General features: G+C 42.7%; 1 protein-coding gene across 2 annotated transcripts in view; it reads left to right on the top strand.

Annotated features, from left to right (window-relative positions):
* Lrrc1 (leucine rich repeat containing 1) overlaps nucleotides 1-18,682 on the top strand; it is a 117,660-nt gene that overhangs the window by 91,751 nt on the left and 7,227 nt on the right. For both annotated transcript variants that reach the window (XM_051197992.1, XM_051197993.1), the window contains exons 5-11: nucleotides 846-902; nucleotides 1,090-1,153; nucleotides 1,497-1,571; nucleotides 3,913-4,057; nucleotides 5,708-5,826; nucleotides 7,104-7,187; nucleotides 15,637-15,752. In XM_051197992.1, the coding sequence (XP_051053949.1) occupies nucleotides 846-902; nucleotides 1,090-1,153; nucleotides 1,497-1,571; nucleotides 3,913-4,057; nucleotides 5,708-5,826; nucleotides 7,104-7,187; nucleotides 15,637-15,752 (660 nt within the window). The remainder of the gene's footprint in view (nucleotides 1-845; nucleotides 903-1,089; nucleotides 1,154-1,496; nucleotides 1,572-3,912; nucleotides 4,058-5,707; nucleotides 5,827-7,103; nucleotides 7,188-15,636; nucleotides 15,753-18,682) is intronic.

Below are 18,682 nucleotides of genomic sequence, written 5' to 3'. Positions count from 1 at the left end.
CCAACTGAAAGTGGCCCAGATGATCTTTGTTGGGGAGAGCATCTGTCTGTTTCTTAGTAACCCGATAGATTCTCTTAACATTGGAAAGGCAGGATTGTATACTGCAAAGAGCACATTCTAGAGTTTAGTAAGGATAAGCGCCATGTCAGTATAGCAGCAGTATTAAGTCAGTTATATGGACAGAGCCTTTCATTATATTATTTATCTATTTGACCCCTGGTGGCTGATGGCCATCTGCTAGAGCACTTGGCCTTTGTTGAGAGACCCTAATATAATTTCTTTTTAATTACATTTATTTGGGCTGGGTATAGCAATGGTAAGAAAAGCAGTTTGCAGGAATTGATTTTGTCTTTCCACCAGTGGATTCTGGGGGTGGAACTCAGGTTGTCAGGCTCGGTGGCCTTTACTCCCTGAGCCATCTTGTCAGATCAAGGCAGTGTTCTTTAAAACAGGCATGATATTTCACTGATAACAGGAAGAAGTCCCAGCCCCTTGAGATTAAAGGCACCACAATTCTTACAACAGCACATTTTTAACATTCTGAAGTTGAGAGGCACATAGTTGGCTTCTGTCTCAGTTCAGGGAGTGGTCATCTTTAGTGGCTAGTGAATTACTTCCACGTCTCATAGATAAGGGATTTGTGGATTAAACACTATACCCATATTATGTATTGGAATTTGGGAGGTGAAGATTAAGTCCATTAGTGGTGGTGGTAAATATTTTTACTCTGGGGAGTAACAGGAAAGGTTTTAATAGGAGCAACATGTGGGGGATGTGGACGGTAGAGAGAGAGTGGGAATATCTAAGGCATTTTCTTAACACTGTTTTCTTCTTTGAATTTCTAGTCTTTATAACCTGGCTTCCCTGGAACTGAGAGAGAATCTTCTTACCTATCTTCCTGAGTGAGTCTCTGGGGAAAGCAAGGGGGATTTTGTGCAGAATGAGTGGCAGCATCGTCCTTCCTGGGCAGTGCCTCCTGCCAAATCCAAATGAACCATGCTTTTGGACACTAGTCCAAGAAAGGAAGAGTGTGGCTCTACGTGTCTAAAGTCTTCTCTGAGCATTTGCTGTTGTTGGTTTTTTCAACAGCTCTCTCACCCAGCTGAGGAGACTAGAAGAACTTGATTTAGGAAACAATGAAATCTATAATTTGGTAAGTGTGTATCTGAGAGATTTGATGTTTCTCTGTCTTTGTAAGCACAAGTGATTTTGAAGCACTCAGTAGGGTTATCTTTCTTTAGGTATAGCTAGGAAACATGGAGATTGTGCTTCTGTTCACAGTGGTTGAGAAATAGTTTGGGAGATTCAAGACTAGGGGTCTGCTCATGAGGGGAGGTGTTTGCGTTCTAGGGAAGAGGTTGGGGAATAGAGTCTTGATATGAGAGATGTAACAACTAACCCCACAGTGGTACCCTTTCCCATTTGATGGTTTGTTCTCCCATAATGGAAGATGGAGGTCTGGGGCCTTGTTACTATGATGTTACCTTTTGTTTCAGCCAGAATCAATTGGGGCGCTCCTACATCTGAAGGATCTCTGGTTGGATGGAAATCAACTGTCTGAATTACCTCAGGTAATTTACAGTGTGTCTCCCAAAATATACAGCAGTGGCAGAAAACTGTGTGTGTTCCATGCTTCTATAGGGCTTTCTAGAAGACTCCAAAGATAAGAAACATTGTTTAAAAAACTTGCAAATAGGCCAAGAGCTTTCACCATGGTGCAGTGCCACAGAGATATTAAAAACCCAGCCCACTGTCTCTAAAAGATGCTGAAGTCTGTACATCATCTCATTCTTCCTAGCTAGTACAGTTTACTTCAAGTCCAGTAGATCCGTGAATTATAAAGGCCATAATTAAAACGGTATAAATCTCGGCTGTTTTTAGTGATGTGCCCAAGTGCCTTAGGATAATTATTTTTACTTCATCTCCCCCCTTACCCACTGTAGTTAATATAAAGCAATAATAAGAGCTCCCCTGTCCTACCATAGCACCCACCATTTGAGCTGGTATACCATTGTGTTTAGTCTTTACTGTTGTCAAATGTGAGACCCATGCTCTAAATGAAATGTGCCTTGGGCCATTTCATTCTTCAGGGTGGAGTCTAGCAGGCAGGTCTACTTTCGGATAGATCAGCTGAGAAACTCACCCAGAGGGCTTTCCCTAGCACAACAGGCATTTCTTCTTGTTACCTCCTTTTTCTCCGTCATGGAGTTTGACTCTTGAGTGTTTACAGACTGTGCCTTTTATGATGTGGATGGTCAAATTTAAAACAGTTTGCATGGTGCACGCTGGACTGTAGTGACAGGGCTAGGAGCTGTGGGTGAGGAGTGACAGATTGAGGGCAGGAAGTCTGACACTAGAAGGAAACACTCAACTAAAGTTGGAGTTGTCACTGTAACAGCACCAACGTTATCATGATGTCACTTAATGACTTTTGGAACTGAGAAACCAATTAGACTCCACGACTCAGATTTGGGCTGCCCTTCAGAAAGAGAAACAGATAGGTAACTTGGGGTAGCCTTTGGCTAATACTTAGAATTCATTGTAACACGTGCAAAATCCTTGCCAGAGAGCATCTGTGGAATGTGAGGAGTGTAATAAAATGCTAGCTATGTGACATTAAAAGGGGGAGAGTACCTGTCAGTGCAGATGTGTATAAATGACTGTGCGACGATGTGGCATTCTAACCACAAAGGAATTGGCTCTCCAATGGATTATGCTGTAAGTACTTATTTAAAAGTCTCATTTGCCTCTAGTATCAAGTTGTACCAAAATCAAACCCCCTTCAAGTTCTTTGGCTGCAATTCATACAGTTTATCATTTCCATTGGTAAACTACTCAACTATTTACACTTACATATGTGGTAAAATAGAAATAACATACTTAGACTGAGGCCTTAAATTATTTTATTTTTCGCATTTTATGTGAGTTTTTTTTTTGCTTTTGTTTTTTTTTTTTTTTTTTTTTTTTTTTTTTTTTTTTTTTTTTTTTTTTTTTTGCTTGTGTGTGTGTGTCTATTACATTTGTACAGTGCTCCTGAGAGGCTTGAAGAGGATGTTGGGTCTCCTGGAACTTGAGTTACAAATATATGGCCGGGGGCGGGGGGGGGGGGGAGGGGGCCGCTCTGTGGACTGAACCCAGCTCTTTTGGCAGAGTAGCCATTATTCTTAGTCACCAAGCTATCTCTCCAGCCCAGAATTAAGGATTTTTGTTTTTGGGTTTTTTTTTTTTTTTTTTTTTTTGTTGTTGTTGTTTTGTTTTATTTTGTTTTGTTTTTGTTTTTGTTTTTTTGAGACAGGGTTTCTCTGTGTAACAGCCCTAGCCATCCTGAAATTCGATTTGTGGACCAGTCTGCCCTTGAATTCATCAAGATCTGCCTGCCTCTGAGGATTTTTAAAGCAGTTTTTTTCATACATATATATAATATATTTTTGCCATATCCACCCTCATCTCCTTTCCTCCAACTCCCTTACCCTGCCTCATCTCCTCCCAACTTCATGGCCTCTTCACTTCCCTTTTCTTTTCCATCCACTAAGCCCAGTTAGTGCTTCACACACCCACATGGGTCTGGGCCCCCCTACCATGGGCCATGCTCTTAAAGATAAAGGACTCTCCTTTCTCCAGCAGCCTCCTCACTTGAGGACAGGGTGTGGCTTTCTGAGCCCCTGCCAATCTCTGCTCAGACTGTGAGCAGCTTGATCTTGTGCAGGTAACCCCACCCGGTGTGAGGTTATGATGGACATCGTGCCATGTCCAGCGGTTCACCGCACTCTTCCTCATCTTCCAACCCTTACCTTCTTTCTGCTCCTGTTCCTGTCATGTGGACCTGGGGTCTGGTTGTGAAAACCCCTGTAGCAAACTCCCCTGCTATGCCAGCTTCAAGCATGTCTTTCTCTCTCTGTGCCATTAACACAGGAAATTGGGAATCTGAAGAGCTTGCTCTGTTTAGACGTCTCTGAAAACAGGTTGGAGAGACTTCCTGAAGAAATCAGTGGCCTGACTTCTTTAACAGACTTAGTCATTTCCCAGAACTTACTGGAAACAATTCCCGATGGCATTGGTGAGTACAGAAAAGTGGCAGATACAGAGTTCCACCTGCCTCCATCTAGACCATTGGGAACCCACTCTCAAATTCTTTGCTCATAGCTGTTCAGTGCTAGGAATGTGGCTCCTCATTTCTCCTAGAAGGAAAGCAGGGGATAGTTAATGCAGCGTAAGTTTCAAGTATGCCTGTCCATCCTCGTTTGGCAAACACCTGTAATATTGTTTGTTTTGCACAACCATTTAAAATGTTATTTTTAAATGTGTGCTAATAATTAAAATGTGCAGAGAGAGAGAGACAGACAGACAGACAGACAGACAGATGTAGTGTAAACTCAGGGACTGGTAACCCCATCACAGCAGTGCGGGCCAGCGCCTGTAAGGAACTATGTCTAACCACGGATTGTCATAAGATGATGGAGAAGAGTGTGACCAAAGATCCCCTCCTTTCTGGTATTGGGCAAAGTGAAGCGAAAACTGATCATAGTCAGCAAGGCTAGAGACACTGTTTTTGCTGGTACCAGCTGTAAAAGAGATGAGGATTTTGACTTCGTAGAACTGTTTATTTAGAATCATATACAGCTATAGGAACTGGATATTTTGACGCTTGGAACAGGAGGTGGGAGCTGACCCTGTGGGCTCTAAAGGACTATCTGTAGCAAGGCCTGCCTTCCATTGCAGGCTCAGTACATCCTGTTCAGAGGGGCAAAGGGGAGTTTCATTTGGAAAGCTTTGAAGAACAAAGACAATGGCTACAAATCACATTGCCCTTCTTAGTGAGGAAACAAATGCCCCACCACTTGCACTATTCAAGCTCTAATACTTCCAGCTGGGGAGTAGGGCTAAGGAGACGTTTCAAGCTGCACTGTACCCTGTGGGTAGCACTGGCCTTACTGATTATGCTACACAGTGAGCTCGGGGTTGAGAGTTCTTCCTTCACTGCTCTACGCTCCACTTCATGTTTCTGTTTGTGTAGAGGCGATCTGATCTTCTCATTTAATGTGGAAGGTGGCCTTGCTAGGATAATGAAGGGTGCCTGCACTGTCTGTTTCCCTGACCGGCTAGAAGGAAGAATTCAAATGTTTCAGTTTTTTTCATTTTCCCCTGGGGACTTGGAGGTGGCCATTAGATTCATTCTTCTTTCCCCTTGTCCTGTGCGGCTCCGTCAAGACTTCCTGTTCAGAAGCTCTTTGGAGTTTCCACCTTTTTCTGCACACGCAGGGCTACTTCTGGTAGGATCTTCACACTCACTACATTGACAGGTGACTAGTCAGCTGTGTTTCTGAAGGGATGGGATTGGTCAGCTGTTTTAGTGAGGGGGCAGGGTCAGAAGTGGTGCTCATCTATCCACAAAATAGCTCCTGCTCTTACAAATGCATCAGTAGCTATTTGTCCTTCATGAAATTTTCTGGCTTTCATAGTTTTTTTAGTTAGCCTTTCACATGTTTCTAATTACTGACTTTCCGATGTGCTAAACAAATTATTCTCAACACTCAACCTTTGGTGATCTAAGTGAAAGTGATACAGTTTCAGTTTGAAAAGCCAGTTGAAGAAAAGAAAAGTAATTATGTAAAATAAAAAAGAACGGTAGATAGAGGGGGGGAAAAAAAAGCCAAATGATAATCAGGCAAAGAATCACAACTAATGAGTTTAAATGACACTTTTGTAGGAAATCTAAAGAAACTGTCAATCTTGAAGCTGGATCAGAACAGGCTCACACAGTTGCCTGAAGCACTTGGGGATTGTGAAAACCTCACGGAATTAGTTCTTACAGAAAACCGGCTCCTGGTGAGTGCCTTGTACTGTGATGAGGATTTGTGATGGGTTCTCTCTCTGTACCTGCCATAAGGAGGTATGGCCTCAAGACCAACCACCGCTGCATAAGCCAAGGGTGTGGGGGACTCCACACTTAGAGCATGTGTCCTCAGAGCATAGACCCTGGACTCACACCTCACAGAGGTCCCTGGCAAAGCCTGCCTATAAGCTGGGTGTGTCTGGGGCGTGTTAGTACACCAGAAGGAACGGGAAAGCCTCGAGGGATAGACGCTTAGACTGCTGGCTCTGTACTCTGAGCTGGAGGATGGCGTGTGAAAACTTCGAACAAGACCACCCTACCCTAAACACAAGGACCGAAGGCAGCTGCCCAGAGTCACACTTTGACCAAGCTTCCTCTCCCTATGCACCACCTGCCCAGGGTGGGTCAGCGTGGTGGCAGCCAGTCTGTGCTGTCTGCCTCCTTCCTGCCCTCCCTTGCTTCATCTGTTAGGTTCACTGTTCATCTCCCTCTCTTCTACTGTTCCTTTTCAAGAGGCAAGTACTGTGCTCGACCTCTGTCTTCACTGCCTTGTTTGGCCACGCCTCTTCCCACCTTGCATTCCCTTCTTTACTCTTGCGTCCCCTTTCTCCTGGGTTGTTAAGTGAAGTAGTTTTCTTTAGGTGGAAAGAGCAATGACAGACAGCCTATGAAGAGTGAAAACAGACATGCGGGTCCCCACCGTGTTCTTCCCGAGGTGGCCGTGCCCTGGCAGGCGTGTGGCCCTGTCTTAGTGGTGGCTGTAGGTTTACAAACAGAAACCATAGCTGTTAAAACTGTAGTGACCCCCAGGTTCTGCTGTGATATTGGAGAGCCTGTGTGACCCGGCCTGCTGTTGTAGGGCTCTGCCGCACATGCCAAGCCTGCTTACCTTTCTCGACACCCACCAGGGTCTTCTGTGCCCCCGGCCTCAGCAGCTGGCTTCCACATGTCAGAGCAGATGGCTGTCTGTCATGCTGAAAGGACACTTGTAAACATTGAAGGTGTAAATACACATTTTGGTGAACGGGAGAACATTACGTTACTCAGTCTCCATCTTTGATTTAATTTCTTTCAAATATGCTATCATAACAGCAGAATTATAGAATACTTCATTACATTTCCACAAGTGACTATTACAGACATCTAATATTCAGGAAAAAGTGTTTTCTTTCCTTGATAGTTTTAAAGTCCTTGTAAGTAATTGGTTTTTCTGTCGAGCTATGTTGTAAAAATTGTAATAAGTTAATAACAATCATATTACTTTTAACAGACTTTACCTAAGAGCATTGGAAAACTTAAGAAGTTGAGCAACCTGAATGCAGACAGAAATAAACTGATGTCTTTACCAAAAGAGGTATGTGCCACTAAAGAAAGAATATCGTAATAATTGTTATACATAAGGGATCAAAAATGTCCATGGGTGATTTTTTTTTGTTTTTGTTTTTGTTTTTTTTTCATGTTTAAAAGACAAATAGTGCATTTAAAGAGTGCAAGTATGAGCCTGGATGGTGGTCTGCATCCATAAATGCTTATCAGTTCCTTTAAGGAGAGTTGAGAAATGTACATTGATAGGATTTTTAAATAGAAGGAAGATTTCTATTTTTGTATAAAAATGATTATTGACAAAAGTGGACAGTTTGGAAGCTTGCCAGAGAATGTGGATGATTTGGGGTTTAACTATTGCATTTGACCACAAACCATTATTGTGCTTATAAAAGTGGACCATTATGCAACCCTGTTTCTTGGCACAGATTTAGTTAGGGTCTGTTAATAATATCTAGGATGGGAATCCTTTACAAAGGCATGCCTATACAGACAAAGGCCACCCCCATCCCATCCCTGCTTCACTCCACCTTCTCTTCCTCCTCTCCCACCGTCTACTAGTGCAGAGATGAAACAGGCTTGTTTTACATGTCAATCTCAGTTCCCTCCCCTCCTCCCCTGTCAACCCCACTAAACCCTATCCTATCCTGTTTCTGCTCCCCAGGGAGGATGAGGCCTTTCATAGGAGTCTTCTAAGTCCTCCTAGGCCCTCCCCGTGTGTCTAGGCTGAGAGAGTATCCCTCTATGTGGATTGGGCTCCCGAAGTCCATTCGTATACTAGGGATAAATACTGATCCACTACCAGAGGCCCCATAGACTGCCCAGTCCTCCTAACTAACACCCAGTGTTTAGGGATCTGGGTTGGTCCTATGCTGGTTTCCCAGCTATCAGACTGGAGTCCATGAGCTCCCACTTGTTCAGGTCAACTGTTTCTGTGGGTTTTTCCAGCCTGGTCTGACCTCTTTGCTCATCACTCCTCCCTCTCTGCAACTGGATTCCATGAGTTTGGCTCAGTTTTTAGCTGTGGGTATCTGCTTCTGTTTCCATCAACTACTGGATGAAGGCTCCAGGATAGCATATAGGTTAGCCATCAATCTCATTATCAGGGAAGGGCATTTAAGGTAGCCTCTCTACTTTTGCTTAGATTGTTAGTTGGGGTCATCCTTGTAGATCTCTAGACATTTCCCTGGTGCCAGACTTCTCTTAATACCTATAATGGCTCCCTCTATTATGGTATCTCTTTTTTTGCTCTCCTCTGTTCTTTCCCTGACTCAATCACCCTGCTCCCTTATGCCCACCTTTCCCCTCCTCTTCCTCCTAACTCCCTCTCCCCCCCCCCCATGCTCCCAATTTACTTGGGAGATCTTGTCCCTTTCCACTTCTCCAGGGGACCATGTATGGGATGATTACTTTCTGTTGTGGAGAGTAACCAGGGGCTCTTCAGAGGAGGTAGGAATGCTGACTGAAGAGGGAACCCACAGTGAATGGAGCACGGAGGTGTCTAGTGTCCTTTTTGAAAGGTTTACTACAAAGTTACTGGGAATTGGGAGCGCTGTACTGTAAAGAGTAAGACTGGGCTTACCTTTTGTTGTGTTGTCTGTAATATTCACCACATAGCCAAAAGCTGAGTTTATGGTCCTTTCCTTTCCCTTTATTGGAAGCTGTTGGTGAGACTTCCTGTTTGTTGGGTCCTCATGGAGAAAGCCTCTTTCCCTCACATTGGCTAACATTGCTTTGTTCATATTTCCCTGCTCTGACCCTTTTACCATCTGTCTTGGAATAATCTCGAAGTTGGTATCTAACCAGCCAGAACTTGAGGGCCACCTCTTTTCTTTTTCCTAGGGCCACTTTATAGGGTGTGTGGGCTTCCTCTTTCCCTTTCTCAGCTTGGATCTCTGTTCACAGAGCCCAATCTCTTCTGGGTAAGCAAGAAGATGCAGATTAAAAACACCACACATTTATAATCAGACATACCCTTAACATGAGGAATCATAATAAGCAAAACTGTCTGCAACAGAAAGACTCAAATCTACATCTCAGCCAAATTGGGTACACAACTAAGAAACCGCTAATCCACTAATCAAAACATTTTGGTTCTAATCTGTACGCAGTAAACCCAAACACAGCTGATATTGTGGACACGAATTTTTCCTATTGTGGAACAGCACTTGTAGACGGGGAATGGATCGGAGGCAGAATCAGCCCAAGGAGGAGATTTGTCACTTTCTTCCTTAATGCCCTGCATGGTCCATGGTGTTTCTGTGCAGCTCTGCTCATTCAGTCTTTGGAAGTCATGATGGCCTCCTCAGTTCAAGGATACAGAAACTGAGGGCAACCAGTCTTTAGCTCCAAAGATGGCACCCCCAGTCTTTAATCGGTGTGACTGGACTGTAAGAATAGGGCCACACAGGGAGTCAGATTCAGCATGGCCTTTTCATCTGTGTGCTGGAGATTGTACAGAACCTTGATTCAGTAAAGAAAGGTCAAGTGACCTTTGGTCTGGGCATTCTAGAACATCAGTGCAGCTTAGGGGTATTTTTCGTGGCAAATGCTAAGGAGAGCACTTTAATAATAACCATCTCCCATCCTCTCTGAATGGCTCATGAATTCTTTTTTCCAGGGAGACATTTTAGGGGAGAATCTTTACAAATTTATTATTATGAAACTGCTACTGTCATTTTAACAAGCTGTCCTTGTTTTTGTCAAAATGAGTCTCCAGCAGTGTTTCTGATTAGAGAGTGACATGTAGCACCTTCTGGTTCTACTTAAGTCCACTGCAAAAATATTTTTAGCTCTAAAGCGTTGTGCTATCACATTTTATCTATTTTCTGGAAAATTATGATTGATTTCCTGGCATGTAGAGTTTTATAAGTGGATAAAACATACTTATTTTCTTTGGTCTCTTGATAAAGCAGAAACATTTTGGTTTTTAAGAGTAAAATCTTTCTGGACTCTATCTTCAGCCCTACCCCCCTCCACACACACACACACAGACAGAGATAGAGACCAAGACAGATCCCAGGATAAGAAACTCATTGCATATATGTCTTTGGCTCTGCCATGTATCACAGTTTGGTACCCAACAGAAATAATCTGACTGCTTGTCTCCTTACGGCTGACCAACTAAACCACAAAGTGTGTCCCAACCACATGTCAAGTCATCGGTGTGTAACAGTTAGTGTAGTCTGCCCTGTGATTGTCAGTATGTGTGAACATCAGCTCTACCTTGATGCTTGATACCATTTGATCAAATCTTACCCTTTCTTGAAAAATGATTTCCTTTTTTTCTTGATCAATTAAGTTGCATATATGGCATATCTAAGCTAAGACAGAAACTAACCAATTTTTACATCCCAAATCCACACGTGTGTAATTGCTGTTGGTTTGCTGTGTCTGTAGTTATCCCTATATTGTGTGATCCTGGTCTTACTTGATGGTGTTGTATATTGTCAGCCTAATGGCACAGCTCCTTCCTCCAACCGCATGTGTTTCCATCTATTTTCCCAAATGACTGAGGGGAAGATGTTTGTACTGTTTAGGCCACGATGAAGGATCCTGTTTGTGTTTTGTGGTGTCATTTGTAGTAAACATTTGGAAATCAATGAATGTCTCTTGTTTTCTTAATTGTTAGCTGCTTGGAATTTTAGAAAAGTCAGGTAAACTTGTCGCCTTGTAAGTATTGTTCTGACTACAGTTACATCGCTGACTCCTGTTTTGCTTCATAAGTGCATGGAGACTCAGACTGGCTGACTGCTCTGTGTGTTCATCATTGTAAACCACAGGCATTTCTCTATGAGTAAATGTAATACCCGCACGGCCTGGACTCTTGTATCGTTATGTGTTTCTCACATTTGTTCAAATCATTATTTTACAAAAGAATGCTTTTCTGTGACTTACATCGTAAGTTACTCAGAAACTCTGAAGGGCATCTTTTGCCACCTCATCTGCCTTCCCTGCATTGTGCTCTGTCAGCATGATTCTAGCTTGTGGTGGAAAGGCTAAGCCCGGCTCATTCGCAACACATGGCATGCTTCTGAGCCCCCAGCCACTTGCTTGTGTGTTTTATCTCTCACTCTGTTGCTTAAGTTTTCATACTCCTGGGAAAGGGGAAGAAAATGTAGGAGCATGATTTAATAGGCAGGAAGCTGGTGTGTGATTGTGGGTCTGATGAATGAGGCAGTAACTGCAGTAATTCCCCAGCCAAATGTCGCCTTGAAACACCTCTTGGCTAAAAGAAATTGAGCATATGGCTAAGTTTAGAATACAGAGGGGAGTTTTGCTTCTTATTTTTGTCTGTATCATATAAAACTAAGGAAGGTAACCCAACTATATCACACCTGTTTGGTCAAATGGGATAATGTAGAATTTGTAGGAGGAAAAAAAAAAATACACACACACATAATTTAGACAGTATGACAGTACTAATGTCCTGTAAATATTCTGATATTCAGAAATGATTATGATGTTAGTTAGTTTTTTGTCTTACACTTTAAATTTGTTTCAGTCTAAGTTGCCCTTGCGTTTTAAAATTATTGTTAATAAATATAATATAAAACCTATACATATTAGAATAAAATACAATTGACCATAAGATTTGAAGACTGGGAATGCATTCCTAAATTCGAAACAGGAAATAAAATCATTAAAGAAATAGTTGCCAGGGCTCGAGAGATGGCTCTGTTTATAAAATGCTGGCCACAAAAGCATGAGGCCCCACATTCAGTCCCAGGAGGCCTTCCTTAAGAAAGGCAAAGCATGGAGCCCCAGTGCTGTGGAACCAGACCTGGGGCTTCTTGGCCTGCTAGCATAGCCTAACTGGGGATTTCCAGGCAAGCAAAAAATGCTGTGTCTACAAAACAGGTCAGTGGACTTGAGGAAAGATGAGATTACCATCTGACCTGCAGGTGCATCTTAAGATTCACATGCGTGCAAGCACAAAACAGTTGATGACTATGATGTTTTTTTTTTTTTTCTACCTGGAAGATTCCTTATCTGCAGGAGGATAACAGTGTATGGGTAGGAGGACATTTAATCACAAATGAAGAAAATCTTAACTGTCACCAGAAACTCCTTCATGTCACTGAGCAAAAGCTGTGTCTGTCATGAAAAAAGTAAGCAAAACCAAAACCAGTGATACCTAGAAAGGGAGAGAGAGCAAAATAGCCATAAGGCTATTTTGTAGATGACTGTTTTCATAGAAGTGTGAAGATGTTTTAATCTATCAGAACTTTAAAATTTTTAAGTGAAACACCAAATGTTGACAAATACAACAGGAAAGTACATGATATTTTGTAAGTGTAGATTGTTAGGGCCGACATGGGAAAGACTACTGATACTATCAAAGACTTAGAAACATACCTTAAAGGATAAATCTGGAAATTTACCCTTTAAAAAAGTAGCCCATTGATATTAAGACACACACACACAAGACTTGTTTCTCAGATTTTATACAGGAGCACCAAACATGCTCCAGGCACCATCCCAAGACATGAAGTACTCTTGTGGACCAGAAGTGTCCTGAGAGTATATAGAGGGAGCTATCATGGACCAGTCTCTTGTGTCAAGTGCTGTGGAAGTGTCTGTTCTTGTTTGTGAGGTATAGACAAATCACTATCAACATCTACTGGATGATTAAACTAGTGTAGCAAGAGAAGCAAAGAAGTGTTGGGAACTAACTAGCATTGTCAGCCATGGGTGTTTGTTAAGAAAATCACTTACATATCTGGAGGGGAAAATACAGTGTGGCCAATAAAATCTAGAGACATATAATAACATTAGACCATGTTCTTGGTGATATAGATGCTAAAGATCATAGTGTCTTGTTGTATATGTGGTCCAATAATTTGTGGAATCCCCAAACCGTATCATTTGAAAGACATTCATCAAGTGGGAAACACTGATATAACACAGCACCGACTCTGAAAAGGATTATAAAATTATGTATATTGCCTTTGTTCACCTTGTACTTCAGGCCAGATTTTGCTTTCTTGTAAGTTTTCCTCTTTGCCTGTGAAATGATTGTGGGTTCTGTTCTGCTACCAATACTGAGAGGGCAGCACTGAGAGAGAGCGGTCTCTTCCATGCAGGCGGCCATTTGCAGAGTGGGATGCATGCAGCACGGGTGGCTGACCTAGGCTGCTTCTCTGCATCTTCAGTCTGATCATTGTCCTTAGATTGCCCCATAAGCATTCACCCTTACAGTAGTGGTTTCTCAAACTGTGGGCCATGACCCATGGGGTTATTGAGCGACCTTTTCACAGGGGGTCACCTAAGACAATAAAAAACCAGAGATATTTACATCATGGTCCATAACAGTGGGACCATTGCAGTTATACAATAGCAAAGAAAATGATTTCATGGGTTTTTTTTTTGGGGGGTGGGGTGGGGGGAATCACAACATGAAGAACTGTATTAAAGGGTCACAGCATTAGGAAGGTTGAGAACCACTGTTCTAAAGGTTTCCATGGTGATCTCCAGGCCCTTCCTGGGCTAATTCATTGGCAGACAGTTAAATATAGGATCATTTTGAATTAACGTAGACACAAAAGAGCTAAACTCAGGTTTCCTGCTACATTCTGTAGTTTTTAGAGACTCCAAATCGAAACCCTTGTATTCTCGGAAGGTGTTATTAGTGGTTTAAGGGAGGTTTAAAATACTAGCTTCCTACACAACTGGTAATAGGTTATTTAAACAGTGACTCGGCTTCCCAGAATTTCTAAGTGATAATAGACATTTGATCCTGATGACCGCCAGGGAACCTTCAGATTCTGCCTGTGAAACCAAATGAGAGATGAAAATGCCCACAAATGATTTGGGTAACATGATAGTGCCAGTCCTTCACTGATTTTCACATGAAAGGGTATTGGGCTGTGCTGTCAGGCAGAATCATATCTTAAGATGAGCACACTTGACCTGTTTGGTAGGTACAGGCGATGGATGGGTGGAGGGTAGATAAGAAAAGAACTACTCTTGTCAAGTATTCTAACTGTATGTATCCATACACAAATAAGTAATCTCAGGATTCGAGAGACACTTTGTCCTGTTACAGAGTGTTAGTCCATAATTATGGAAGAAATGTAGGTGGCTGTTTGTCATCATAGTGACCAGAGGTTCTGGGAATACTATGGCGGGGGCTAAAGGACATTGAGCCAGTTTGGATTACTGGTTAAGATGTTTAAAAACAGAAAGAAAAAAGGCTTTTTTTTTTTTTTTTTTTTTTTTTTACAAGAAGTAATGATGTGTAAACACAATGAATAAACTAGTTTTACTGGGATGAGAAACTTGAATTCTGAGACCTGAAAGGGATGGCTTCCACACATTGGGGTGCCTTCAGTGATGAAGCAAATGAAAACCTGTGTGCTTTATAATGTTAATATGTTTACATCTGTTATGGTTGGACTCTGCAATTAAATGTAGTAATTGCAAATCCTGATATTCTTAGAATAAATAGAAGGATAATTCATGAAATTAGTAATTTTGTAAAGATGCCTTCTCTTTTTGGGTGTTGTATACATATATTAAGTACACATATTAGTGAAACAGGGAAGGAGATACATTCAGACAGCTTGAGGAGTCAAGACTCTTCTGTAGTGAGAGGCCCTGGGGTAACCTTTTCCCATGTGTCCGAGAGACATCAATGGGTCCCTTTATAATCTTTTTCTACCCTGGATGGCAAAGACCAGAAAAACATGATGCTTCACGGAGACTTGGAGAAGGTTATGTCTGAGATCAAGTCCCTTTTCCTCCCTTTTGGTTCAGATTTTCTAACTCAAAAATCCATGGCTGATATGTCCAGCAAAGTCTTGGATTAGTGTGTCTTAAAGACCACACATAGGAAGTTCAGCTACTCTGGAACAGTCTTGGATGTGGGCTCAGCTCTTAGTTTAATGCAGTTGTAGAGTTAGCAGACCATGGCTGAGACAAATGTACATATATTTACCAATGTCACTTCTTGCTGAGATGTTAATTGGTTTTGCATTCCTCAAAGGAAAGTGATTTTGTCAAATTAATTTATGAGTGACCAAAAGCTATCAAAATGTACTCAGTGACAATTCATGTATAATTTTTCATGTCCCTCCTTCCCTTTCTTAGCCCTGGAATATTGAAAACCCTGGAGTTATAGGACAGGCCTTGAGCTGTGTGTCTTCGTGTCAGCATTACCTCTGGCCTAATATTTTGAAGTAGAACTGTTTAATTCTCTTATGACTAAATAAAACTTCCTGGACTTGTGTAGTTTAGTTAACATTTAACCAGTGCAGCCGCTTTAGGTATTATCAGCAATGAAAAGTAACGTTTCTCAGAATGACAGTTTAAACTGTGTTAATTTCTTTGTTCAGTTTAGAACATGTTATGCTCATTAGTGGAATTTAAAATCATATATTTTTATGCACCTTTTCATGCTGTTGCTAAAATACCCTGCCCTACCCCCACCTCTCCTCAAAATGGAGAAAAGAACAGATGATTTTTCTCTCCCACTATAGATCGGCGGGTGCTGCAACCTCACCGTGTTCTGTGTACGGGACAACAGACTGACTCGAATACCTGCAGAGGTGTCTCAGGCCATGGAGCTTCATGTCCTAGATGTGGCAGGGAACAGGTAAGAAAGGGCTTTGCTGGAGCGAAACAGATAGACTCCTGGCCCTACTCTGCTGCCATGCGTCTCTGCAGCTGCGGCATGGCCCTGCCCAACCGAGCGGCCAGAGGGCTTAGAGAACTCTTGATGGGGACCAAGCTGCTAGAGCCAGGTAGGGCAGTGAGAGCACAACCTGAACTTAGGCTACTTCAGAGCAGACCAGACCTGGGAGCAGAGGCCTTGCCTTAGCTTCGGTAGCTACTTAGCTACTTTTGTTAGTCACACTGGGCCTTAGAGATGCTTCCTTCCAAGATAAGCTTGAATCAGTTTGACTTTTTCCTTCTGAGGCAGGGTAGAGGTTTCAGTATGTTACTGAGGCTAGGCTGGGGCCACCCTCCTGCCCTCACCTCCCGAGAAGCCGGGACCAGAGTCACATGCTGCCAAACCTGACTGAATTTTAAGCACGGGTCTTGATATTCTGCGCCAGTCATTTTCAGCCTCCTGACTTTGTAAATAAAGTTGGGTTTGTAGGGGCATACTTACGGGTGGGGAGAGGCTCCATAGTGTCAGAGTACCCGAATGACTTCAGAATCAAAACTGCGGTTCAAAGCAGGTGGCATCCCTGTGACACAGCACTGCTCTTCCTCACATTCCCAGTCCTGCCACACTGTGCCAGGTGTCATGGTTTGGAGTGCAGCCACCTTGCAAGCATCCTGAGTTAGTTTTAGCACTTGAGATGCCATACACACTTGCTCCGGCCTTTCTGCCTGGGACTCCCTTCCCTGCCTCTGCCTTTGCTCGTCATTCATCACCCACTTTCTTTTCTCTTGGGGTTTTGCCTTTGGACCTTTGTAAAGAGCTTCCCCCATGGTGATGCCTGTTGGCATGTATGCGTGTAACCCATCCAAGCTTGATGTTATCTTAAGGCGCGCGTGCACACACACACACACACACACACACACACACACACACACACACACAGAGAGAGAGAGAGAGAGAGAGAGAGAGAGAGAGAGAGAGGGAGAGGGAGAGAGAGAGAGAGACTGCTTCTGTGACTGCATCGAGCACACAGTGGGTGTCTGGTAAATACTTGACTGAAGAAAAATGCTAATAGCTTTGCAGAATGAGCTGCATGGTGTTTCAAAAAGTGTTAAAATCTTCACTGCTAACAGGAATCTAAAAATTACTTTTGAATGTGATAGGGGCAAAGTAGCAGTAATTACTAAACTGGAAACAGCTGATTTTACTTGGTAAAGGCCCGCAGGGTAGAGTGCTGGAAGACTGGCTCCCACGTACTGATTAGCTGGTCACTTAGGCCGGGCACAAGCTAACACTCTTCCTCCTTTGCAGGGGGCCCTAGACAGCTGGGCTATAATTGGAGGTGAGCTATGGCCTTGGAACGCTCACCTTTCTAAAGGTTAATCCTTTGCAGACATCTTGATAGGTTCTTAAGACCATATAAGAGGTGACTGCAAGCTCAGGATTGATTTGGACTGAATGTCAGTTTCTGCTGCCTGCTTACCTTTGCAGCCTGGGAAGGACTGCTTTTTCCAGCTTCCTTAGTGCAGCCCGGGAAACTCAGGAACTCTAGCTGGTCCTGGCCACACTGGGAAGCATGAGTTAACATTCCTAATCCTTGAGCAGAAAGATGGCTCTAGTTTCTAAAACTGTTTCCTCTGACTAGGGGCACGGTTCTCCAGTTCTCAGAAGAAAGGGAAGTTACATTTTTATTATGCTTGGGTTGGAGTGGAGACGCTTAGTTAAGAAGCTGAAGTACATAGTTGCCATCTGAGTCAGTGAAATGTGCCATTTTGTCCATCCATATATAAATTCATAGCTAAATTCTCAGCTTTTAAAATGTATAATCACTACTTGTTTTAAAATTTCAGTATTGAAACTAGTAATAATAATAAGATCACCATGTCAGCGTTGGAACTTGCAGAAATGTCATCCATGGGAGATGATTAAAGGTGCGGCATCTGGCTCTGCCCTCAAGTATATAATGGTGGTGCTTGCCAGCCAGAGAGACTGCCTGCTACTGTGCAGGGACTCACTGTAATAGACCTGATAGGACGTATCACCACAAGGGTGGTTCTAGAGTTCCATGTGGGAACTATGAAGCCCTCTGTGGCAGTGACAGGAAGTGTTCTGTATCATCAGCCACTCTGGGACACAGGAAAAAAAAAAATTAACTCTTAATAAACTCCCTGCCTAGAAATACTCACCAGGAACACACAACAGGGTACTTGGGGCTCTTGCTTCAATATAAACAGTACCAGATACTAGAAACTATCTGTTAGTAAGGACATAGGTTAGACTTTTGAGTTTTGTGTTCTGGGTGTGTGTGTGTGTGTGTGTGTGCGCGCGTGTGTGTGCGCATGTGCGTGTGCACGCGCCCTAATAAAACAATTTAAATCATTTAATTCTGGAACATTAAGTCATCAAAAATGTGACTTTTTTTTGTCTGCATTCAAATGAAGACTCATGATGCTGAGTGAAAAAGCAAGTTGAATGTTGTTGCATTCAGTTTTGTTTTGTTGTTTCTTAAAACCATATCTGACTGCACCAAACTATCACAGTGGTTCCCTTGCCCATAGAGGATGGTGGAGACTGTGAGTACATGGGGCTTTCATTTGAAAGATTTGCTTTTTTTTTTTTTTTTTCCAAATGCTCTTGTCAGACATTTTTTGAAAACTGCTTGAAACTAGGAAATTCTACCTGGGATAACAAAGGAAACATTAAAGTATAGCAGTGTTCAACCACTGGTTAACATTACATTAGCCAGTAGGCACACTGAGTTCTTCGGTACCTTTGTCAAAGCAATTGCTGTAATATTCCAGAGGCACAGAGGGTCACTTGAGGCTGGGTTGGTCACAGTTTGTTTTGCTCTCGTCCATCAGTGTGAAACAGTAAACAGCAGCTTTTCATTTCTGGGGTTGTGGTGCTAAGTAGAG

This window comes from Phodopus roborovskii, unplaced genomic scaffold, assembly GCF_943737965.1.
Source record: "Phodopus roborovskii unplaced genomic scaffold, PHOROB, whole genome shotgun sequence".
Classification (NCBI taxonomy): domain Eukaryota; kingdom Metazoa; phylum Chordata; class Mammalia; order Rodentia; family Cricetidae; genus Phodopus; species Phodopus roborovskii.
The sequence above is the reverse complement of the archived record's forward strand: the minus strand, read 5'-3'. Positions and strand labels throughout refer to the sequence as shown.